This window comes from Ixodes scapularis, unplaced genomic scaffold (genome assembly GCF_016920785.2).
Source record: "Ixodes scapularis isolate PalLabHiFi unplaced genomic scaffold, ASM1692078v2 PGA_scaffold2__306_contigs__length_199485367, whole genome shotgun sequence".
Lineage (NCBI taxonomy): Eukaryota > Metazoa > Arthropoda > Arachnida > Ixodida > Ixodidae > Ixodes > Ixodes scapularis.
Window position 1 is genome coordinate 100,203,641 of NW_024609857.1, and position 26,123 is coordinate 100,229,763.

A 26,123-nucleotide genomic window follows, 5' to 3' on the forward strand; every position below is an offset into this window, starting at 1 on the left:
GGCAGTTGCGCCTGCTCTGCACAAGCACCAAAATGGCGGCGTTCACAACACTGTCGTGGAAGAGAGTGCCGATACTCTAAGCGCAGCTCATTTATTGGCTCCAGTTCCCGCGAAACTCCTTTTCCCTGACTGAAGCTGAAAGTAAATATGAATAATACAGCATTATTATAGCTTATTTAGTTATAACAAACTACACATAATGAGAGGAGGAAGCGGCCGGGTAGGAGAAACGCGGGTTTTAGGTGCGAACGTTCTAACCGTCTCAAAAGAGAGAACGCGCGAGCTTTCGCTGGTTTAAAAAAGGCATCTAAAGAAAAGAGACGACAGGCTGTGTTTTTTTGTTATTATGCGTCGAATTGCAAATTGTTGTGTGTATGTTTATACAGCCGGAAGTTAGACTGCCTTAGTGGGCGTCTGGTCTCTCAGCTCTAGATGAGCAATTTAGCTAGTGCGGTACAATCGCAAACCTGGGGTCTTTAACGTGCACCACGCAGTAGGGATACACGACCGCACGCCGGTACGATGCTCTTCCAGATTGAAACGGGCAGGGGCGGGTTGGGTTCTGCAGCGCGAGCTTTCGCTCCAAGTGCTCCGAGCTGGTGGGCGCTAGACCATGCACTCGGTCACCCCCCCCCCCCCCCCCCTTTGTCCGTCTAATTTATATACAGGTATAAGTATTTGAATATCGACGATGGTCGTCGATCGTCTCGAGGTAATGTAAAGTAATAACATTATATAAATAATAAACTTGTTGAAGGACTGAGCGACTCAATTTTTCACTTCTTGGATTGCAATATGGCAGTAGCCTATTGTACTTACTGTTAATAAAGAGCAATATGAGGTGACGAGGTAATGATTAAATGATGAGGCTCTATGAGGACGACGACATTAGTGGGTGTCGAACCACAACGTACAGTGCCAGACTTGTTTCAAGTATCGTGTACTCAAAGACTTTCTTCACCCACAACAGAATATGGTAGAATCAATGAGGATGCTGCTTTACAACTGTACATGGAACAGGAAAACTGCACTGTGCAGAAGTGCGGCTTATTCGTTAATATGAGGGACGGATTTCTAGCCGAATTCCCTGATTGCCTACTTGGAACAGATTTCCTTGTTGACGTAAAGTGTCCCCGTTCCAAGAGATTCTTGAAGCATACTTCAACCGCAAAGGAGTATGAGGCGAAAAATTGGAAAAAAGGAGCCTGGTGTGAAAGGTCCAAATCACCACCATAGCTTCTACTATCGAATAGAAGGGCAGTTACACAATACACAAAGAGAGGTTTGTGATTTAGTTATATTTACACTCAATGGCATTGATATCCAACATATTCAGAGGGATGACACCTTCTGTTCAACCAACATAGAGCCTCACGTAGACGAGTTGTCCGACCGAATAAACTGCCATTACTTTCGATCTGGGAATCTCTCGATCTTCGTTCGTAGGCCATAGTATCATGAGATCGAGGGGTGTGGCTCTTCGTCCGCCGAATAATGCTTCGGCGGGTGTTTTTATCGTGTAATATGAGACCGTCGCGTGCTGCTGGAACAAAAACCTGGCGATTCTAAAGCCCCTCGATGTGTTTGCGCTTTTATCAAGGGACTTTAGGCGATTCTTCACTGAACTGCCTCTTGCGTACGCTTCAAAAGGGTTTTTTTTCGTTTCGCACACCATCTGTTCTGCTTGCCCGTTAGTTGCTGGATGGTATGGTGCACTAATGTGATGCCTGATGCCGGTTTTTTTTTTTTTTTTCTTCAAAAACTTGTTTATTTTCTTTGAAGCAAGATTTGGCACGTTATCAGCGAAAAGAAATAAGTAAAAGAGACCGTAGAACGACAATGACGTGTTTGGCCGTCGTGGCAGGCATCGTGTAAACTTCCAGCCACTTAGAGTACGCATCGACCATGACTGCGCAGATGCGGATACGTTTCGCCACCCTCCCACTGAATAGTGAATCGTTTTCAGTTACTGTTCATGATGGCGTTGGACTCAAGGAAGACTTCGAGTCTTTCCAGAAAGTTTCCGGAAACTATAATGTAATAACCTTTACATCATCTACCGGACCCCGTAAAACACAATATTTCGTGACGTTATTTTAGTCGTCATTAAAATGGTGAGGTAAATACCGTAAATCGCGAAGCAGTTTACTTGACGTCCGCTTCCACTGGTGTCTTCGTAGATAGAGTCTACTGACCGTGCATTCCTGCAGAAGAAATTTTCATTGATAGAATATTGACACGTCAATCAACATTTGATTCCTTCTTGGTAAGATTTATAGGGAAAGCCCGTTACAACAGCCGAACCGCATCTCCCTATATAAGAGGACAATTTATACCCAGCCTGACATTCTCGCATACATCACATTTGCTGGGCCACGCTATTGAGCCAGCTGAGCACAGCTGGCAGCGGCGCGAGGAAGGCCACGAGGGGAACGTGATGGTGCTCGAGCCATCCCACTGTGAACCAATGTTTCGGCCACCCCACGGGTGCGTGTCGCCATCTGTTGGTTGAACTAACGCCTTGTTCAAGATGGATGCCGTGGGACCGCAGCCTTAATCACTATGGGATGCAGACATGTACAGTCGGGAGCAAAAGTTTGCGGGGCACGGGAGCGCGTGCCGAAATGCATCGGCGCGCCGTCCGACGGCGCGCCGCCGCATTAAGGAGACGCGCTTTGCGCGTGCGCAACTTTCGTACCCGCTATCATGTCTCTTTCGCTCGTTTCTTTCCGACGCACTCCTGATAACGCCAGGGGCGCGAGATAGCGCTTCGCTGGCGGTCATGCTGCGCGTCTTCTTCAGCTGCCTCAGCCGCCGCGCTTTGTGACGGAGCTCGCAGGGTGGGGTAACCAGGCGCTTTGTCACCAGTGCGGCTGCTGAGGCAGCTGAAGCATAGAGTAATATAGTAAACGTAAAGAGAGGACACAGGAGCCGATTCGCGGCCCAGATAGTGCGTTTCATACCCTCCGCTACGTGGCGCTTTTCTGCAATTTGGTTAAAATTAATTAAAACTCTTTCTGTGAAAAGTATTTATTTTTTAATTGGCAATGCTTTAAAATTGTTTAAAGTACTTACAACGGCTAAATAGTTTAAATCATATACGTCACAAAAAGCACGTGATCAATGGCGCCTGCCATGGCCTTCCTGCCTGCACGCTGTCGCTTCTGCATCATTCTGCATGGCCTTTGCTCGTCCCTGCGTCGTTCGTCTGTGCCGTGCGTGCCGTCCATCTGTGCTTTCTGCTGCATCATGTTCGGTCGACTTTGCATCAATCAAGGTGACGCATGACCGCCCGCGTGCTCGCATGTTCGGCGTGAATTCGTGCAGCCGATCGGTTCGAGCTTCTCGCGCTGTTCTTTCTGCCGGGCTGTCTGGCTGCACTTGAACCTGTGTGCATGTTGATTTCCGATGAAATTGTTTTAAAAAAAGAATTTAACTTACGACCCAGCACACGACATTGTCCATGGGTTTACAGATGACGGTGTTGAACGAACCTCTAACATTCCAGATAGAGCCTTGGTTGTTATGCTGTCTGAAATTTCCAGGAGGTGCGTTTAGCCCCTTGCATACACTGTTGTGCACACTCCAACAACGTCTTCTGTTTAACGCAGTCTCCTCATTTCTCTCATTCGGAAGCTTAAAGGGGCGGTGCAACGATATTCAATTGGAATGTGTTTCACTTTACACGAGCTTACTGCCACTAGTGGGAATCAAGGATACTCGCACGCAACGCCACTGACCAAGAAACTCCTTTGTTGCGCTATAATTTCGAGGACAAAACCGAGTGTTTTCATTTAATCTCTCCTTCGAAAAACCTGATGACGCAGCTGGGCGGTAGCAGTACCGCCCAGTTACGATATTTGAATACGGCTCATAGATTGGACCCGAGCATGGCGTGGACAATCGATTTGGACTCGTGATAATCGATAGCTCGAGAAACATTCGGGTAGTGTCCTGTGTCCAATCGCTGCAATGACGACAACAGCCGAACCATAACAATGTCTTGAACTCAGCGCGTGTCCTGTGCCTTGCCAACCCCAGCGCATGGCTATGATCAACATTGGCGGCATATAATCGGCTCCAGATCATGGGGCCGCTTGTTATGGCTTCGAGTTGAGGGGTGAACTCTGCTCGTTTTTCTTTATTTTTTTCTGCGACTTCGATTGTGTGTGGTGAAAACGAACGGGTATTTCACAGATCATTAGCGTCAGGGATTCGTTCTAAGCGGTATTTGCGCAAAATAAAAAGATCAGTGCATCGCCCCTTTAAGACTGTTGGCTTTACAGTAAAGGCTGTGGTCTGTGGTTAGGGGGCTTCAAACATCAGCTTGGTGTGTGTGGGGAAAAGCCATTTCTTGAAGTTGACAACGAACACGTTTACTTTGTCTTTGATGTTAAACACCTTCACAAAACAACCAAGAGCAATCTCCAAGCCCACAAACTTTGCATTTGAAATGAGGTCATTGAGTGGTCTTCTTTATTGAACTTTATTGTTCTATCCATGAGATGAGCTTGCAATTGGCTCCGAAACTTATTGAGAGAAACATTTTTTCAAGAACCTTTCTGTAACATGGAAAAAAATTGTGCCCCACAGGTCTACTCTTTCTTGCAATCATATCCCTTGTTTATGCCAAGGAACTTCCTGAGGCAGCCATGGCTACAGCCTTTTTCTGTGATAAGATGGGCATACTTTTTGACTGTCTAAATAGCTAAAAAATTCAAGAAGACAGGGCAGAAGTTGCGTCATGCCAATCTGAAGGGAGAATCTGAAATACTTGATTTTTTCCACCAGTAACTCGGATGGATTTCAGCATGGCAGTTCCAAAGGAGGAGGCAGCCATAAGCCATCATTGGGTGGCAAGTTACTATAAAAAGTTTCCTCATGCTCTGTGATGAGCTTTCAAGCAGCCATGACTTGAAGTTCTTACTTACACGACGCCTGCAGCAAGACACACTTGAGAACGTTTTTGGAGCTATATACGACAAATGCTGGGCTGCAACACAAACCCAAATGTGGATCAGTTCACCTCAGGACTAAAACACCTCTGGATCAAGAAACTGTTCAAACTGTCGGACAATGAAAACGTAGAGGATGACAAGGCTGACCTCCTAAAGGAGTTGCAAATATCTTTGCACCATGAAAGTTTAATTTCAGACATTGTGGAATGTCTTCCAATTGATAACTTCCCGCCACTAGAGGATATTTCTGAGCTGGCATCAGACATCAGGTCTAACATAATTGATGACTCGTCCACTTTTTTTATTACGTTTGGGGCTATTTGATCAAGCTTTTGCTTGAGCAGACAACTTACAGCTGTGGCTGTTCTCAGCTGCTATCGGATGAGTCTAATAACTTGACCAGGCCTCACCAGTACTGTCTTGTTCCTAAAGCATACCACGTGCCTGGAAAATTCTTTGGGAATTTAGTAGTACCATCACAGGCTGCCTTTCATTTTATTCAGCAACTAGAAAATGACTTTCTTCCCATAATTGAGAGTGTGACACATGTTCGAGGAGTCTGTGCCGCCTTGTATAGCACACTTTGAGGTCTGGGCGGTATTAGCCTTTGCCCAGAGGAGTACCACAAAGGGTTTTTTAAAGTTGTTTTGCAGAATACGCTTGTGTTGACATGTTTGATTTCTTAACTGGAATTTGGACAAAGTTCGGTTGCACTCTTCAGTGGTTAATAAGAACGAGACAGGTTTAACTGATAATAGTGTATTAACAGAGGCGGTTGCCAAACCAAAAACAAAAAGTGCTTAAGTGGGCGGTGCAGCTTGCTCTCCAAATATTTGTTTCCCCTTTTTCCAGCGAATGCGTATCACGGCTCCCTAACAAAAATATTTGTCCACTTTCTACAAAATTGTGATAAAAAATAGTGTATAGATGCTAAAAATATTTGAAAGAAAATGTATCCACTTTTGTACCCACTGTCCATAGTTTTTTAGCCGCTTTTTTCTGAAGCCATATTTCTTTTCTGAACAATTTCGGGGAATATTTAGGGACGTTGAATCTTGTCAGATTTTGAATAGAGTTCTCTTTGTTTGTTAATGGCTTGAGGCTATGCAAATTGGTGTTTTTTATATTTGCCGGAAATCGGGAATTTATACTATCCGGCGTGTGCTTCGCAATGTTATTATACTCTTATGACTGGTAATGATAGCGATGTCTTATTTATTTTTGCACTTACTTCCCGTACCCGAGTCGGCGTGAAAGTGAATGTATCATACAGCATGTTCTCCGTGGAAAGGTTTTGTTAACTTTGTTCCGTTAAGAATCTATTACGAAGTGTACGATATGCCGAAGTCGTTCATATTCATTTAATTTTGTGAGTATCAATCTCTTTCGTATAAAACATACAGAGCTTCTGAAGTAAATCATGTATACATGAATGTGGTCCAATAAAATGTGTTCGAACCACTTACTGTTGTTGACCCCAAAATGCTCCACCAGCCAGGAGTCAATGCGGCGATTGTGTAACTTCAATGCTTTACAATAGAAAAAGAACAAGAAATATATATACTTATGCTTTGTGAAGTAAGTTGAAATAGTGTTTGATACATTTTGCACGTACTCTATCGTAAAAAATAAAGCAAAAGAGCGTCAGTATTAAAAAAAAAAAAAAAAAAAAAAAAAAAACAGCGGCTTCGGGAGTCAAGGAGCTCCCGAGAGCCGAGCGAGGCGGGGAGGAAAGAGAGAGAGAAGGGTACCGGAGAACCGGGGCAGAAACGCCCAAACCGAAACCGAAACTAACTTGACCGGAAACGGAATCAGATTACACTTAATACCGCCCGCTAGGAGCGCTACCTGTCACTGGTCTATCTGGGCCGCTGGGGCCTATGGCAGTGTCCGCTCTTTACCTTGTGTATATTACTCTATGGCTGAAGCAGACGCGAGGCATGACAGCCAGGGAAACGGCAACTTGCGCCCCTGGCGCCGAGTCCGGTTATCAGTAGTGAGTCGGACACAAACGAGCGAAAGAGACATGACTGCCAGCACGAAGGGCGCGCATGCGCAAAGCGCGACTTTTTAATGCGGCGGCGTGCCGTTGCACGGCGCGGCGATGCATTTCGGCACGCGCTGCCGTGCCCCGCAAACTTTTGCTCCCGACTGTACCTATAATCAGTTTTCTGAGCATTTTGTGCGGTGCGAATTGTGTGTTTGGTTCTACTCGAGGTGCGTAAAAAGGCGGCGGTCCCCACTTCCAGGGTATTTGTGAGGGGAGCACTACAGACTGAGCTGCGTCACATATGCATAAGTTGCCGAGTTCATACCAGAGCTCCTAGCCGAGCGCATTTTCTTTTACGTGCAATTTGAGCGCTATTTATTCGTGCTCCTCTCGACACAAAACTCTAGGGGCGCAGCCATTTTGCTTCGGTCTCACAACGAACCGATCGGTAACCTGTAGGCTGTATTAAACAGCTGTGCACTGTCTTGTTCACATTTGAACTTCACCGGTGCTGCGCGTTTTGCACCGGTGCAGTACGGGAAAAGTACTCTCAGTCAGGATATATGGTGTCAAGAAGCATCGAACCAGGCGTATGGCTATATGGTTCAAAGCCGCTTCTTGAATCTTCGAATTCTAGAAAATCTACCACTGCCGTGCGCAAATGTCCATTCTTAAACGGCTACACACGATTTGCAATCGCGTTACATCTGAAAATATCCCACCGATAAGGGACTTACAAAAAGTGCGTGACACACGCACACACACGAAAAAAAAACAAAAAACAACGCTTCCACGCTGATGAGTTTAAAAGATGTAACTGGATTTCTGGCGCGTCTCAGTATAACCAATACCAATGACCAAGCCGAGAATGCGGTTAAAAAATTCCCTAGCGAAAAAACAAAATTCTTTAACGCACACAAAATCCCGCATAACAAAAAAATATATATATACAATTAAAAAATAAATATTTAGCGCCCCCTGCCTCTTCCATTTTATGTATCTTGTGTTTAAAAAGGGTCTTGGAGACCGTTGTGCGCGGAGAGAATGAGAGAGAGAGAGACCCCCGGTCCGCTCTGTTTCGTGATAACAGCGAGCAGTTAGCGCGGTTCGGGGAGAGATTCTGTGCAGTGTCTGCTCGCCCTGTCAAGCGAACAGGAGAGCCAATGCTGCATGCAGCGTGGCGGCCTGCTCTGGCGCTCTCTGGTCTCTGGAGTGCCTCCCTCGCTGGCACTTGGGGTCGCGTCGTCCACGCTGCGTCTGGCCCGCTGCCCGCCCCAGTCGACGACGTCGCAGGGTGGTTCTTTGGACGTTTTCTTTCGACGGCTTCTCTCCGCGCCGTGTAGGCGAGGGGGAGATGAAAAAAAGAGAAAAAATTGAGCGGGAAGAAACACAGTGCGAGAGCGGCTCGCTGCGCTCTGTTCTGTGTATCTCGGGTACAGCGAGACCTGGGCCATGGTGGCTTCTTGTTTTTTTGGCAGGGAAACATGATACGATTGCCTGGCCCTGACCTTGAGGCGGTGCCTCACTGCTTGTGGCTTGGCTTTCTAGAGGTAGTTGACGTGTATACACGGGTATAATAACCTCCCAATAATGATGCGACTAGTGAGGACGAGGAGGAGGCGAATGGCGGCTGTCATGTGTCGGAGTTGATCTTTGTTATCATCAACGTTTTGTTTAAGTTCGGGAACCGAAAAAAAAAATGTTTATGTAGAAAACTCTGGGGTTTAGGAGAACGCGTTCTGGGAAGTGTAATGCTATTGCTAGACAAGCGTGTAATTAGTGTGGGTCGTCTGGTGGATGATTTTTAATTGCCTTTGAAGCTTATAATTTATAAAGGGACCATGTGCGAATCAGCCACGTACGTGAGTAAAGCCAGTCTGAAGCTAGACAAAAGGCACTGAAATACTGAAAAAAATTACAGGAGGTCGTTTAAGCTTCGCCTTTAAGAATGTAATGCGATAGGTAAACATATGAACTCCCTCTCGTTCCCCAAGCCAAGGAAACGTGTCTGCGTGGCCTGCCTGGGGTCATGGGCGTACCAACCGGGGGGGGGGGGGGGGGGGGGGGGGGGCGGCGGCGGCAAGGGGGCCCAGGTCTCAGAGTGGGGGGGCAAGGCATGTATTTTGCCCCCCCCCCCCCCCCCCTGAAACAGCCGCCACCGGGCGGGGCGAACACCGGCCGGCGGCGCCCAAGGGATACCAAGGGCACCGCCCCCGGCCCTTGGGGGGGGGTCTGCTTTGCCCCCCCCCCCCAACACACACACATACACACTCAAAAGCAAGTTGGTACGCCACTGCCTGCGGTATTTATATGGCAGTTTAGTTGGGAGAGACCCGGCCGGGATAACATTGTCGTGTTTCCGAACGGGGCCTTTCGCTGTCGCACCTCTGGATCATACATGGGTAAATTACTTTCAAAATGTAATTTAATTACATTTACAATTACTTTGCTTCAAAAGTAGTTTAACTACAATTACAATTACTGCTATGTGGAAAGTAATTAATTACAATTACAAATTACTTTTAAAAAGTAATGAAATTACTTTACAATTACTTATTTCTGAGAGCGACCCAACTTGGGTCATATGGCTTTAAACGGGTTGTATAGAATGCAATGTATTTGTACATACCATGCTCACGTATTGTACTTTCTTTTTATGAATTTTGTTAAATTCATGATGGAACTTGACAGTATGGGGGAATGAAGTACTACGTTCTTATATTTTTAATAAATATAATAAATTAGTTGATATGTTCAAGATGCCAGATCGCTAAGAACAAATTGGGTTGACAGACTTTAGTTAGCCAGGCAAATAAAAATGTGACAATCAGTCATATAGGAATATTTTGCAAGTGTTAATATAAAATTAAAATTTACACGCGCTATTAGGACCACATTCACATAACGGTATTGTAAATTATTTACATTGAGTTGAACTCATAATGGCTCAAAAATATATAAGTACGGAATCGGGGCCCCCGAATCATTGATGACCATATTGACAGGTGCGAGGTCAGTCTCCGAAGTGATCATGCAAATAATACCCGAAGTAAAAGCTATATGAAATAAACTTGAAAACAATACAAAGATACCAGGCACGTCCAGGGGGGCCCGGTCCCCCCGCCCCCTCCCCTCGAAATCTTGCATTTTGCTGGGGCCTCCTCTCCCCCCTCCCCCTCATACAGCATTTTGTCATAAACGGTCCCCCCCCCCCCCCCAAAAAAAAAAAAAAAAAAAAATCCTGGCTACGTGTTTGAAAGATACACATCCGTGACAGTACTGGAAGAGGGACGTAAAAAACAACTGGGGCAAAAAAGAAAGAAAAATAACTTCAGAGACAATTAAATTTCTCGGCTGAAGGCTGAAGCTCAATTTTTTTTTCGTTTAATATTTTGGCATGTTTACGCTAATGTCTTCTGCTCGCACCGCAGACGGCGCTACACGGCGCCGTTGAGTTAGGCTCTAAAGAGGATTGTCTCTCAGCCTACAGTGTAAGCAACAAAACAACAAACAATGCGACGCTATTTATGTTGTGCGTGTGTGTGAGTTTGTTTCTATGTGTGAGGGTTTCACCGAGAGCTAGGGCGCTTGCGCGAGCGCTGAGGCTTTCAGAGAGGTTCAGTCGGCACCGCAATGTCTTGCGAAAGTAAGTGTAATTCTACTTGAAATTTTGCAATTACTGACGCTAGAAAGTAATTAAATTACAATTACAATTCTTTTTAGCTGAAAGTAATTATTACAATTACAAATTACCAAGAAAAGTAATTAAATTACAGTAATTCAATTACTGTAATTGAATTACTACCTAAGTATGCTCTGGATCGAACCAGTGGTCTCCCGTTTTAGGTTTCTTCGAGATCAAGTAGATCGTTTTCTACGGACAGTGCTACAAACCAGATTGTCTGAAAATGATCCTTCGTTTCTTGTTTCGACGTGTAATCTTGGGTTTGGTCGACTCAGTACGTTCTTAAATGAAGTCGTCAATGCTTTTCAGTTTTGTCGGTTCGTCTTACATTAGAGTATCCCTCTGGAGTAACGCGGAAACCTTTGACGCGAGATTTAAATGACGCTCTTTTCCCTGTGTCTTTGTACCGCTTTGGGTGCAGTGAACGCCGTGAGCGAGACTTTCTGAGCCGTGTTAAAAAAGAAAATGTACGTTCAGCCAGCAGTGAAAACCTTCTTTTTTAAACTTCATACAAATGCGCTGCCTGTGAAGACGTGGTTAAAAGACCAAGGGACGTTTGTACCATGCGGTGATCATTGTATTTTATGTAAAAAAATACCTGAAACAATTGAGCATGTTTTCCCGCAATTCGCTGTTCGTTTAAGATGTCGTACAAAACAACTGTAAAAATAAGACCTATCTTTTTTCTTTGATGACATTAGATTTTTGGGCACAGGTTCGAGTGACATCGCTCCATTACATATTATCATATGCTTATCGATCTACACGGCATTTGGAGAAGTCGCGCTGGCTGTTAGGCATGCGGATGTAAATGAACTCCCAGTACGAAAGTATTTCATGCAGATGGTATGCGAATCGACAGTGTATACATATAACTAAGCTCCCGACCCCTGAATGTTTTCCTATGTTTGAAGAATTTGAAAAAATTGAAGGTGCTTTAAATTTAAACGCTCCGAGTCCTGTTAAAGGATACGCTCCTTTCATTTGACTGTAGATTAATGTTCACATGTGTGCGTTACCTGCACTAAATAAAAAAAAAAAGAGTCAGCGGGGTTTTGTCAGTAGCATGTCTGGCTCGCAACCGAAGGGCCGCAAGTTCGAATCACGGCTAAAATTCTTCAAATATTCTCTTTCAAGCAAGTGAATTACTTTATAATGTGAAAACATTTGAGACACACGGTGACCTTCAATTCGAATTACATATAATGTTTTAATCACTTTCATTCCACGCGTGGCGTCACGTTTTACGTGAGCGTTGCGGGTTGTTTGAAATACCCGCGCGAGGTCATGTGTCTGTGGCGTCATGACCCTATTGACCAATCAGGATTTTCCCGACCGAATGACGCCGACGCCGGCTTTTCTGCGACACAAGTTCCTTAACGTTATCGCGTTAATGCGGGATACTGAAAATGTGTAACTCCCCAGGTTCACCGCCACAAAAAGATGGGCTCTGGGTTATAGAACTGAATATCTACACGTGGGAACTTCGGAGACATTTTTCGCAACTTAAATCGCAGCTACTATTGTTCCAATCTTCAATAAAGTCTCAGAAAACATTTACTTTTACTTTTGGTTCGTTTTGAAGTTACATAATGCTTTCGTTAAAATTAATTAGGTCATTAAATTGACCGGTTTATTACGTCATTTATGGCGTCACATTCGAATTAGCGCCTCCTTATACCGCACCAGAATATGTCTCCACACAAAGATTGATTCGATCTAAATGCCTTGAAAAATGTTTTCCTTTATGTACTATTTTCTTTTCACCATTGCATTAGCTTATTACGAGCGATTCGTAGAACTAATCGTTATAAGAGCGAGCTACTCTCTTTAAATAAATAAAACGAAATACTTTTAACTTCTGCTTTTTGTTCGCATATCTTAATAGAGCTGTAATACTGAACTGCGCCAAATATTTGGGGAAGACATTTCTTTTCCTAAAATCGCATATTACACACATTAATCGAATGTTATCTTCCACGAGAAACCCCTGCCTAGAGTGAAAGGCCAGTAGATATTGCTTCTTTTCCTTCTTCTTCTTGTTTTTCTTGCTTGCCAATTGACTGAAGGGCGGAACATGTGCTCAATAAATCGACCGGAAGTCTGTCATGCAGTACATGCAAATACTGCTTCATGCGAGCGTCGAAAAGCCACGGTACTTACTGGACCAACATAGGAGATTGGTTTTCTTAAAAGTATATTTAAGATTAGTGTACGGTAAATACCGGCCTGTGCTTCCCTTTTTTTAATTAATGACGTTGAACTATTTTTCCATGCTTCAAAATTGGTGTGATTTCCCCACCATTCTTCACACATCCGTTCCCGCACCTTTCACATTATGCCCGTTTCACCTGATGCGATTCTGACTGCAATTTATAATGTCATGTGGTAGAAGGCCTATGAACACAGCACAAACAAGCATATTAACTGCCATCCAGGCTTTTTTTTTTTTTTTTTTTGCCTCATGAGCGACGTGGTGATCGAGATCAGGAGGATCGCAGAGCGGGATCTCACCAATCGCCACCATGGGAAACGGGCTTTAGTCCAATTTCGAATCCTTGTCTGGTCAGCAGTCCGCTATCTAATCGACAGTGTGACGGACAGAATCGCGAGTTCACTATGTCCAGCGAGACGATATAGGTCTCGAAAGAGTTAAAAAAAAAAAAAAGAAGCAAATATAAGGCTGCGTGTCAAAGAGCCCATGCAACATGAACCAGTTCCGCGCTATCGGTGCAGCCTTGTCCCGAAACCTGACGGCGGGCAGAGTATCACAGGACGACGAGGTCTCGGCTGAGGCTGCTTCTTTGGGATAGTCCCCAGTGTCTATGGGCAGTTCCGTAACCGACCTAATCTACGTTGTCACACATAAGCAAGCGGCATCTTCAGCAGCGATCAAGCCCCCAGAACTGACGACTACTCCCGCAGCTCTTGAAATCTCCGCCCTTCTTCGAACTTTCGGGCCTTCCAAGTTTTCGTGGAACCGCGTCGTTGACCCGGGCTTTTTTCTTTTTTTTTGCTCGCCAACTTTTAAGAACGAACCGACGCGTGGTTTTCGCGGTGTTTCGCTTAATTGCCCTCGGGGATATCGAATTCTACACCGATGACTATACTTGAGGCGGCCGGGGTTCTGTCCCCCTCTCCCTCCCTCTCTTTCAACCCATAGACAACAAATAAGTAGAACAAGGAGCAGGGAGCGAGTCCGCCGAACGAGGGACGATGGAAACAAGGCCTTGTTTATTTTGTGCCGTTTTTATATGTTCGTGTCATCGGGATCCTTTCCTTGTTTTCTCTGCAGAAAGAAGGCCATCGTGGGGACCGCTCAGGGAATTTCTGTTTACTGTCTATCCCAGCTCGCGACTCAGTTTTCGTCGCTGCTTGCTGTCTGCTCTATCTCCATCTCTCTCTGAAATTCTCCTCGTTTTTTTCTTCTTTTTTTTTTCTTTTTTTTTATGCTTGTTGTTGTGATATGGTTGTCTGGTCGGGGACATGGTGGTCTGTCTGTGTAAGGCTGCTCCTTCAGTTGGAGACAGATCTGCTATGGTACAAAGAGGGACAAGTGGCCCGCAGCATGGGTCAAGTGATCGGCAAGATTCGTTGATTGATGTTGATGGCACAATGGCAGAGAGGTCACCCTGGACTTTTCCGGCTACTCTCCACAGGGGTTTCGGGAGAATGAAAAAATAAAGATATAGTAAAGAGAGCGCATTGGAGCGATTGTGATGATGTTAGGGAGAGGTAGGTTGCCATTTTCGTCATTCCTACAGGTCAGGATTTAATGTGAATTCGTGAAAAGAAAGAACGTGTGCATGTGCTTCTCGGTTTGGTATAAATAAGGGAGTGCGGTGCCATATTGTGGGAAACAACGATACATTGTCTATAAACAATGCTTCTCCCATGTAACAAACTGCTCAAAACGCGACACAGCTAGCGAGAACACTCGCAGCATTTTTAAGTTCTTTTCGGCGAATTCAAAGACCTATTAAGCTTACTGGTGTTATGGAGAGTGTTTCTTCGGAGTACCAGCATCAACGGTAACAATGCATTGCGTGCTTGTTCATACCTTGTAAGAGTAAAATACTAAGAAGCGCTGATGTCGTGTTTGGGCTGACTCTGTCGTGCAATGTAAAGAAGCAGTCTGTGCGTGAAAAGATATAATCGGGAGGAACAAGAATAAACATAGCTGAACAGAATGTTAGGACGCGAACGAGCTGGTGATGATTAAACATGATTGACTATTACACGGAGACTAGGAAGAAAGACGACGATGAGAGAAAGGAAAAAACAGGACTCCTGTTCTTCATCGTCATATTCCTCCCTAGTCTCAGGGTTATAGTTTAAACATAGCTGGTCTCAAAAATATAAAAGAGCTAACATTGTTATAAGATTGATTAGAATCCCTCCAAAGTTTCTTGGTGTGTAGAAATTCTAAAAGTAAATACATCGAAAGCGTAAAAAAAAAATAATCGTGGTATACTGTTATATTTTTTGATTAGTTGAACTTTGGCGTTCCATTGTGTTGCCCGGGGATGCTGATCGCTATATTTTTTTCTGTCTAAAATTATAATTGCTGGATTTATAAATATACACCTCTCAGTAATAATGCATCATTTCCTCGTTGTCCCAGCTAATGCCACCTGGAATAATCAAAGTCAGTGCACTAGAATGTTGACGTCATCAGAGTGAGATCGAGCGAAGACGCGGATTGGATACGAGTGCTGCATCAGTGCTCGGCTTGGCCTCGTGTCCAATCAACGCGTCGAAGGACGTCCGGCGCCGTGCTGGGGTCCAGTTGCTGAGTTGGCGCCATCCGACTGTGATGACGCTTCATGGAGGAAGAGTGGTGCGGGGGATCCGTGGCCGAGTGGTCTAGCGCACACCTGCTCGGAGCACGGGGAGCGAAAGCTCGCGCGGTGGAACCCAGGGATCCTGGGCTCAATCCCCACCCCTGCCCGTTTCGACCTGCATGGTGAACATCGTTCCGACGTGCGGTCGTGTATCACTACTGCGTGGTGCACGTAATAAAGACCCCAGACTAGCGGTTGTACTGCACTGGCTTAATTGCTCATCGACAGCTGAGGGACAAGCCGTTCATTGAAGGCAGACTAACTTTAAGGCTGTATAAACATACTCCTAACCAAATTAAAAAAAAAAAATAGTTGTGCGTTTGCAGGGCTTTTGCTATTTTGGATGGCATTGCACCCTAGCCCCGTCTGTGTTATGGCCAAAAAAACTATGCCGAAAATTTGACCAATCATTAATTTGGAGTAATAGCTTCTTGCGCAGATTGATGTCATTAAGCGAAAACAAAACAAAACTAGTGTAAGGATTTTTAAACAGCGAAAAGTATCAGTCTGCCATGAAAAGGCGCCTGGTGTTTCTGTGTAGACAAGCAATTTAGCCAGAGCAATCATTAAGCCCAACCTGTAGCATTTATCCATTTTTTTTCTTTCTCGCAGGTGGTGGAAGAAGAAAGCTTCAACGTGGTGTGTGACAAAAGCTGCAGGCTGCAAAAGGCAAGTTGTTGTTCTTTTTTCTCAGTGCAGTCGCAAGACCCGGGCCGGTTTTGTCGATACAAACTGAGGAAAAAGCCTTACGCGTGATACGGTCCGAAGGAAAGCGCGATGCAAACGAACACGGATAATATACGGTACGCAGTGGGTGCAACCTCCACGCGCTCGTGCGCAACCCTTGGCGGTTCTTTCACGCCGTCTCACGGGAGAGAACGTGTACATTTTATACCCTGTTCCGCCCCAAGCTCGGAGCTTGACGGGTGCTGCGGGCTCGCTGGATCAATCAATCACCTCCCTTTCGTCACCTTACTCCGCTCTCTGCGTATGGGTGTGAGCGGGCGCGTGATCGCGGGACAAAACGTAGACCCGTGGCTGGTCCAGAGGGTGTCTAGTTCTCATGGCACTGTCAGCTTAGGGATGAACAGAGTATAGTTAGTTCGTTCCGAGCAAGCCGGTCCGTCTGGTGGAGGGAGCGCTGAAGCCTCCTCGGGCGTCTTCAGTCCAGTTTCACGACCGTACGAACAAGTACTCCTCCGCGCTGTGAGGACGAGTACGCCTCCTTGTCAAATATGTGTGCTCTTCATGTCATGTGGGGCGCGTCTTCGTTCCCAGCAAACATCCTGCCGAGCGGCGAAAGGACTACTACCGTTCCACGAAAACCTCTCTGCGTTGTGTTAGAGGAGGGCGGCGGCCGGAGCATCTAGAATTTACGTGCGTTAAGTCCCAGCGTTCTTATCTAACTCTCGCATCTTCACGGGCGGTCTAATAAACCAACCAAACGACGCTGTATAGGCGTTCAATCGATAACCTACGCGTTACCTTTTCCAGTGTCTAAGCCACCGAGCGATATGTAACGCGACAGCCATTCGAACTGTCAGAAAGAGCCATCAACTCCACTCACCACTCTTTAAAAAAAAAAAAAAAAAAAAAGCGTCTACCCGTTGGTTTTTCCAAAAAGCGCACGGACAGGGATCGCTTATCACGTGGGCCAAAAATGCTGAGTCACTGACCTGTTGGCGCATGCGCATCGTCCGATATACCGCACAGCAGGGCAACAGTGCATGCTCACAAGGCGCTCCACAGCCGAGCGAACAAAGATGGCAGCCCGCAGAAGGCGACTTTTGCAAAGGTCCATACAGCGACTCAACTCTCTGACGTCACGCTGCCGTCGGCACTGCGCATGCGCAGGAGCAGCGCCTCACGCGAATCTGGTTTCTACGCAAGCGCAATGCCCACACGCGGTGCGGGCAAACGCGGGCTTCTTTGTAAACACTGTCTTGGTGTAGAGCGTGGCGTTTTACGGGATTGGCCTCTTCGTACAGGCATCATAACAATCAAAGTCTGTGAAGAGCCTCCTCTGCTTTCATTGAACGTCATCAAACTCGGATGGCGCCAGATCAGCAACTGGGCTCGAGCCCGACGGCAGCCGCCATTTTAATAAAAAAAAAAAAGTCGAATTTGGGGGTTTTACGTGCCAAACCTACGACGGGCGCCACCTGGGGATCTTTTGACGTGCAACCGAAAGCTCGGTTACACGACACCTTCTCCGCAATAAGCCTCCGTCATATTGCGGGCACCTCGGTCGGGATTCGAACCCGCCAAATGGGTATCCGTAGGCCAACGCTCTCGTCTCGGGGCCACCGAGGCGGCTCGCCATTTTACAGACTTTAACAGTAGGCCCAGCCAAATGCTGGCACATGCACTCGTGTCCAATGTCTGCATGCGCTTGATATCATTGGGATGTCGTCAAATTTCTAGTTTATTCCTTGATTTTGCTAGGTGCTGCTAGTATACAGGTCGCATTCGTGTGCAAAAGCATTGTTACCAGCCGCAGCAGTTGGTTTCATATAATGGAATAGGTATTATACGAGTTCTCGCTCGCCTTCAAAACGTGCTTTCGTGCACTATCAGACCTGCAAAAACGGGAGGGAATATTTACTAGACGCCATATTTGAGGGCGATGTTTAGAGCGCATGCTCAGAATGAGCTCACATTATTATGCTACTAAGGCAAGCAATCTTGATGGTGCGAAAGGCACGTTGCAGAAGAACTGTGGAAGCTCGCCGTCAGCACGCGCTCAGCAGTCGCGCGCACAGCAATGGCCGCCATTGAATCAGATGTTTGAGGCCCTTTCAAAAACGCAGCTTTTCACATGGCCACCGGAGACCGTGGAAAGTTTTAGCGCGGCTTTTAAAACGATGTTGGCCTTGGCGCCCCACGCTGCACTTTGGAAGCGCGCGCTCGATACTGTATGTATATATATAGGTATATCACACCTGCGAGAATAGAGAGTTTTAGTATCATGTTTTCAAGCCATGCTATTTGTAGAGGGAGCTGGCACTGCCACTTCGACACATGCTTTGAAGCGCGCGCCCGTAGCCGTAGCGGGCCTTTTAAAACGATCTAATAAAAATTCCCTAATAATCTGCTGAGATTTCATACTTATTACTATCCCAACTAGAGTTTTTTTTTTTTCAATATTGACGGTTTGCAGCAGAACGAGTGGTGAGCGCTGTTGATAATACAAAGATTAATTTAATAAGAACACTATGAGGCAGGCGCTCTGCTTGATAGCTAGATCCGCAATGTAGCCACAATTTAATTCGCATATTCTGTTCTCGTTCGGCTCGTTCCGACCGCGGTCTGTTAAATCACGCGTCATGTTTGTTTTATTAACAAGCTCTTTGAGTCGCTTTATTATACAGGATCGATTCTGCGATTGCAACACGTTTTAATACAGAATTTTAAACAAATAATTATGAACCAAAACGAGATAAATTAAAAGGCCGCAGTATGAAAACTCCTGAAGAACTATTTCCGGAATATATTTTTCTCCGCACGCGTCGGCACCTGCGGCCTACCAAAGTTACGTTACCTCCCCATACTTGTGATACTCGGCGTCAGCTTCTTCCTGCTATGTTGTCAAGGCTGAGGTCACTGGATCCTGGGAAGGTAGCGCCATTGCCTTCCCTACCTACTAGCCGGACACAGACGGATACTAACATACAGCCGACCGAAACCTCGTAAGGCGATTGGCTAATCTGTCTACGTTGCCATGGAAATCGCCATTTCTATCGATGCAAATCTTCGAAGCTTCCAGAGGGTCGTTCTAAACCAGTCGCGCCAATATCACCATGGAGCATCCTCGTACTGCGTTCCGCGCCAATATAAGCGTCCTTGACACTGTGTATCCAATCAACTTAACAATCATGCCAACCTCCACGGATGTCTTGTAATTATATTGTTCTTCTTGCGTATTTTAAAAGAGTAAAGTTATTTTTCAGTGCCTCCAAGCACCGACGCAGCATCTGGTGGTGGTGCGGAGATGTATACGCTTGTTTCGCTGGTGTGTGGATAGTAAAATCTCGGCATACAAGAAACGTCTCCATAAAGCTACCCGCCATTAGTGGAATCAAATCGGATCACCAAGAACGGAGGCGTCAAGGAAACATTGCTCATTTTATGGACCAAAATGGCAAGCTTACGGGGAGCTTGGCGCTACTTTCCCAGGATTCAGTGACAATTTAGTCGAGGCTAGTGCTGTTCCCCCAGTGCTGCAGCACCGGACTGCTGCTGAGAGCAAGTTGCTTCGTCTCGGGTCTCATTCGAACGCGCTCTTGTGCCAAGGAGAGGCCAAACTCAGCCACGACGCTCGTGCAAGTGTATAGCTTTGAGAGCGTTTGCGTCAGATCCAGTGACTTTACAATAGCTTTGACAGTGTCGCATGTAGAAGCTGACTTCGAGCAGAGGGTTGAGCACACACACTCTAGGCAGCAGTACTGCGGAACCATTGAAACATTGCCATTACGAATCGAATATCATAAGCGGTGTCTCGTGTTCGCACGCGTGCTCGTTGTCGGTAATTAAATAACTCCTAATTTAGCTATCGCCATATTAGAGACTCACATTGAAGCTTGAGATCGCGCCCGCTCTAAGGTAGGGGCTAAGGGGGTTTCAGCCCAGGGGTCCCGGCCCTCGGGGTGAGCCATGCTGTGGCTCGTAAAAAGAATAAACAGACAAAAAAAATGCTGTATAGGGTAAAATAAAAAAAAAAATCTTTCCATATTACAAAACAAAAATAAAAGAAAAACATTTCCACAGCATTCAAAAAAGAGGCGTGACAAAAATAATACCGCCACAAGCGAATAATAAAAAAGAAACAAAAAAACGCTTTGCGCGGCGAGTTTCTTGGGTTTCTTGTAAAGAATGGCCGATAAATTTGGCATGTGACCGGCGTCTCACGCAACTTCTCCGCGTTCTTTTCAAAACGGCTTTGAGCAAAAGAAGACACGGAGGGGGCCCCAGCCTTATGGGGGTTTTCATTCTTTAGAGAAATAAAAGCGAACATCGCAAATGCCTTCTCCCTCTGTCCTACTCAAGTTCGTGCCTAGTGTTATACTGCGTGCAAACAGATGCATATGAAGCCGGGCCTTCGATGTTCCCTAGCGAAGGGGATAGAGCTGTCGTCTCTGCGGTGGTCTCAGTGAAGTGTGTCCAAACTGAAGTCAGAGGGGGCACCTGAACCTTTCTTCTTATTTATGAGGTAATTTTTATCCTCCGTTTTAGGAACAGTAATGGGCATTTAGTTGAATCTGTTTACGCTGAAAGCTGCACATCTCGTTTTACTTCTCCATGTGTTCACGGTCTTCATATTGAACCTTTGAGCAATGTGGAGAACGCTTTCTCTATAACCGTGAGTATAAAATGTTACAGACTATTACAAGCCAAAAGAAATGCCGGCTTTCCAAAAAAAAAATGGTTCCATTTTAAATTATTTTTTAAAAATTACACACAAAAAAAATGGGAGAGGAGACGGCGCAAGAAACAACAAATGAACGACATGTGTTCCATGCTTCTGCCTCTGGGTGGCTGATTTTGTTGAATCAGAGAGGGAAAGCTGAGGTAGCCAACCAGATCACTTCAGTCGGCTGCATTCTAGGGCTTTGGTTTGAGTCTCGAAAGCGGGCGATATGACAAGTCCTTGTTCTTGTGGTGGCGCAGTTCTTCTTAATTTGCAGCTCGAATGTCAGGCCATAAGCATCTAATTGGGGGAGAGGGGCTCTAAGTGGAAAGCAGAGTCCGAAAAAGAAGGAAGAGAGCAAAGCTTCCAAAGCTGACGTAAAATGCAACCAGTCGTCCCAAGACATATATTATTGCTATATGGGAGCGTCTGCCACAAGCCATTTTATAATCCGCCATGATATCCTCGGAGAATCGAGCTTTACTGAGCACGACACTGACAAAAAGGTAGCTCAACACTTTTAACCCAAAGCGCTTACTGAAAAACGAGTTATGGCAGTCATTAGGTCACCGCGTTCCGTGTGCCTATAAATAGTAATTTACTGGAAGTAACCACAGAATTTGACCCCTTTGTAGCGACGACAATGTTCAAAGCACAATGTAAAAATATAAAAATAACTGGTACTTTCCATAAGGTACTGTGTTAACCAGTTATACCATCATCGTCGTTGTTGTTGTCGTGATGATCAGTATCATCATTAAAGGCTTCAAAAGCAACCTTCTTAGCCCAGGGCTCCAAAACTTCTTAATCAGTCTCTGGCCAGCGAAGCCTGCTCTTCGCAGCGTACGGTCTACCAAAACTTCCTATTTTTCTCATTCCTTTTAGTGGTAATCTTATAAGCTAATCGGTTGTAACAATAACGATTGTAGTCTATTATTCCTGTCTTGCACAGACGTCACATCGGCGACCGTTTGGGTGACCTTGCAGCTGAGCATGTTAAACCTTTTGCAGCATTCACTTAGAACCGTTATGAACGCTTTCAGGCGATTCTGCTCTCGATTTTCAGTATCGACGTCGACCATCTCAGCTACGGTTCACGCTTTTGCAGCCCGAGCAACGTCGCGACTGAAAATTGCGAGCAAAATCGCATCATGCGAATCAGGCTTTAGCGTACATACTGCGGCGTCCACGCGACCTTCAGTTTTTGTTCCATCTTATTCCGTTCGCTCCACTTCATAATAGACCATTTGCAGTCTCTCCCAAGCGCCCCGGCGCGCGCGCGAGGAATCTTGGGATCGGTGTTCTGTCGGCCCCCGTCGTCTGGCTGCTCTCCGTTGGAATCGCATCACCTCGCCCTAGACATACTTTTCATCTTCGTTGTTTATACTTAATAATCCTCTTTTTTATCTACTCCAGTGTATTTTTCTTGTTCATAAGTGTATCTATTTCGTTCAGCGCTTTGTATTTCTTCTGTATATTACGTGTTTTTGTGCATATTCCATCGTTTTCGACGCGGCCGTCGACGGACACCACGCCGCTTCGTTCGCCGCTCCCGGGGTGAGTACTGACTGTTGCCGTTACGCTCTATCCCGCTCCTAGGCCGTTCATTTAACTCGTGTGCGGTCGCGAGAGAGCAGTTTCGAACATCACTACAAATGTCACCGCTGTAAGCAGAGAAATAAAGTAGTCATCACGAAGCGAAGGCCGACATGCCTTCGCTTCGTGATGCGCTCGCCCTGTGAAATGTGAGCGTGGGATATCGAGTACTGCTTGCGTGCTCAACATTCGGGACGGTGCTTTGTCGTTGCGATCTTTTTGCCCTTCGGACGCTTGCGAAGCTGTACCAGCGGTCGGCGTGCCTCGGCAGCGCTCGTCAACAACCGTCCGCGCAGCATCACATCCTTCGCGTTCGGTTCTTCGTCGCGGCGGGAGAAGGGGTTCTGACTGCGTTTTATGCATAGTATGGGGGAGATTCCATTGTTTATCGAAATTACAGTTCAGCTAGCGCGCTCACTGTGGTGAGGCAAGATTGCCCCTGCGAACCGCGCTAACACAGCGTCCCGCGAGTGCATATCTTTATTGATCATCCCGTTTTCACGCAAGCGCGTGCATATGAAATGCTAGACACTTTTTAGTGGCTCTGCGAACTGCTTCTTTTGGACGAACACTGACGCATTGAAAGCTGGAGTGTCTTTGCCACTCCTGTACAACACTTCACGGTCGTGCCAGCAGCTTTATGCTGCTGGCACGAAACGGATTATGGTCAAAACGCGTTCTTCGTATTCAGAGCTGCACTATATCATGGACACTGACAGGGCAGCAGCAACAAGCAGCTCAGTGACACTGGAGATGCTTGTCCCCAATGCCAGTGCGTGGCTTGCTTTCAGAATGCTCCTTCGACTGTGTAATGTTCGAAAGTGCACAAGAAGTTGTAGATTACAAAAGCTGGCATGTTTGCCTAATAGCAAACGCTCTTTTTTTAGCACAAAGTTTACAGCAGGCTTTTTTTGAGGGGTTGTTACCCTAGATGAACTCTTACTTCGCAAGTTTAGGTTAATTCTGTCAAAACAACACCAAACCCATTAAAAAACTGTGTTGGTCAAATTTCCGTCCTCCTTTTAAAACGCTGACTGAGCTGCCTTTTTTTCAGGGAAGGCTATGGCGACACGGGATGTACCAGAGCCGCAAGAGCTACCACTTCCAGCAGGACCTTGGACCAAGCAGCTGAAGGACTTTCCTTCCGCATTCTCGGAAAGCCACATCCAAGGGCATGGCCAAGCAGCTGGAGCACAGAAGCACACAAGTTCTGGCTACAAAATGTTCAAGGCCCACAAAGTGCAGAACATCTTCCTCCACACCACAAGTGCATCAGAGACAATTGTCAAGGCTAACGTGGAGGCTTCCATGACCCTTACGAAGCGATACGCAGTGCATGCTGTGCTCTGCCAAGATGGGCAGGTCAGCAAGGCTTCCTGTTCCTGCAAGGCTGGACAAGGCGGTGTGTGCAAGCATGTGGCAGCACTGCTTTGGCACATGCTAGACCTGATAAGGGAGGGAAGGTCCTACATCCCGGATGCTCTGGCCTGCACTGAGGGAGCAAGGCAGTGGGGCCCATCTTCAAAGAGAGGTGCAAGTACGGTGTCGTTCAACGAACTAGAATTCGTCAAGCACGACTCTAGCAACAAGGCGAAGAGTGCGAGAAAAACCACGGAAGTGCATGTGGACGTGGCGCAGGCAACCGTCAAGAGGCTGCATACAGATTTCATTGAGAAGGGAATATTCCCAATGTTTGCGGACGTGATGGAAGAAGCTGCCTTCACACCCTTGCCAAGGAAGGTTCAGGAGCACTCGAACACGGATGATGGGGCCTCTGCAGCACGGATCAGCTTGCCCATAAAAGAGTGCTGGAATCACCAGATGCCACCAAGCGATCCATGCACCCTGACTCTTACACAAGCTCAGCACCTGGAGGAACAGACACGTGGCCAAAGCAGAAGTATGCTGTGGCACACGGAACGTGAGAAAAGGATCACGGCATCACAGTTCGGAGACATCGTCAAACGACAAGCACCCGTGAACGAAAAGTTTCTCAGGACGATTTTCTCGGGCGGACATGGCACGACACGTCACATGAGGGCGGGACTTCAGAATGAGGCGGCTGCTCTGAAGCGCTACAAGGCCAAGCAAAAGGTCCAAGTCTTCAGTGTTGGCCTTTGCATCAACCCTGGCCTTCCCATGCTGGGGGCATCACCAGACGGGCTGGTCTGGGACGAAGATATACAGGAGTACGGACTAGTCGAAGTGAAGACCGTGTCACGGGCGATAGATGCGAACCTGACGACCTTCGAGGAGGTGATGAGCAGAGGGTTTGTGGAGTTTATCCATGCGGACAAGAGTGTCGACAAAAAGCACAAGCACTACTACCAGGTGACAGGACAACTTGCGCTCACAGGACTGGAGTGGTGTGACCTTGTTGTTGACTGGGCGAAAGACTGCTGGGTCACACGGGTGCCCTTTGATGAGGCACTCTGGGTGAACGTTATGGTGCCACGCCTGACAGACTTTTTTTTTAAATATCGGAAAGACTGAGTGTTGATCATAAAATTGTAGTGTCTGTTGTGGGCGGTTCTAGTGCCAAGTTTGGACACTTTTGGTAATCGGGTTGCAAACACTGCCCGCGTGGGTGGGCGGCTCCGTACGTCAGCCTGCTGGTTTCGACTTCGACAACACCGGTTCTTGGCCTACCCGGTTTACGCAACTCGAGGAGTACGCTTATGCCTCCGTACTTCGCCAAGCACCACCGGACATTCAGGTGCGGACACTTCTCTACTGCATGGGCCCCGAGGCTCGGGTCCTTCTCGACATGTTCGGCTTGAACGCCGCCTCCCTGAACAACTACAACACGGTGGTCAAGCGCTTCTCGGAACACTTCCTGTACCCCGTCAACGAGGTGTAAGAGTCCTCGAGGTTCCACGAGCGGGTTCAGCAGCCGGGAGAGAGCGTCGACAGTTACTACGCCGAGCTCTGCAAGCTTGTCAAGTGGTGCAACTACCCGTCCCCCAAAGTCGAAGAACGCCTGGTTCGCGACCGGTTCGTTGTTGGTCTTTGCGACGAACGCCTGTCCGGCCAGCTCTGCTGGAAAGCCAAGCTCAGCCTCAAGGACGCGTGGACGCAGGTGAGGCAGATCGAAGACGCCGAAAAAGAAAAAAACTGCTCGCGGGAGTCGAGAGTGTCCAGGTCACCGTCAACGTTGACGCCACCAAGTCTTGTCATGGTCCGACGCACCAACGCAAGACAACAAAACGGTCAGACGACGCATCAGCAGTGTCTTCACTTGGCGATAACGACCCAGGTTCCTGCAGCTACTGCAGTCGGGCCCCCCACACACGCTCAGACTGTCCTGCTCGGCAGTCTCTGTGCAATTATTGCAAGAAGAAGGGCCACTTCGCGGACGTCTGTTGCGCTCGGAAACGAAAGCAGAGCAAGGTGGCGTTCCTTACCGCTCCACGCAATCCTCGAGACTGAGAAGGCCAAGGCCAAGTACGTTGAGGTCAATGTCGACAACTACACGGCGATATTCAAGGTAGATTCCGGCGCGGAGGCGTCTGCTGTTTCGGAAGCCTTCCCGAACTTACCTCATCATCTGGACAAGGTCGACGACCTGCTGACAGCACCAGGAGACCAGTCGCTAAAAGTCATTGGGTACTTCATGGCTACCCTCCTGTGGCGAGGCAAGACC

At 46.8% G+C, this 26,123-nt stretch overlaps 1 protein-coding gene across 1 annotated transcript in view; it reads left to right on the forward strand.

Annotated features, from left to right (window-relative positions):
- Positions 1-26,123, forward strand: part of LOC120846180 (proto-oncogene tyrosine-protein kinase ROS) — a 614,259-nt gene that overhangs the window by 71,115 nt on the left and 517,021 nt on the right. The window contains exon 2 of the mRNA XM_042291966.1: positions 16,090-16,146. Within this exon, the coding sequence (XP_042147900.1) occupies positions 16,090-16,146 (57 nt within the window). The remainder of the gene's footprint in view (positions 1-16,089; positions 16,147-26,123) is intronic.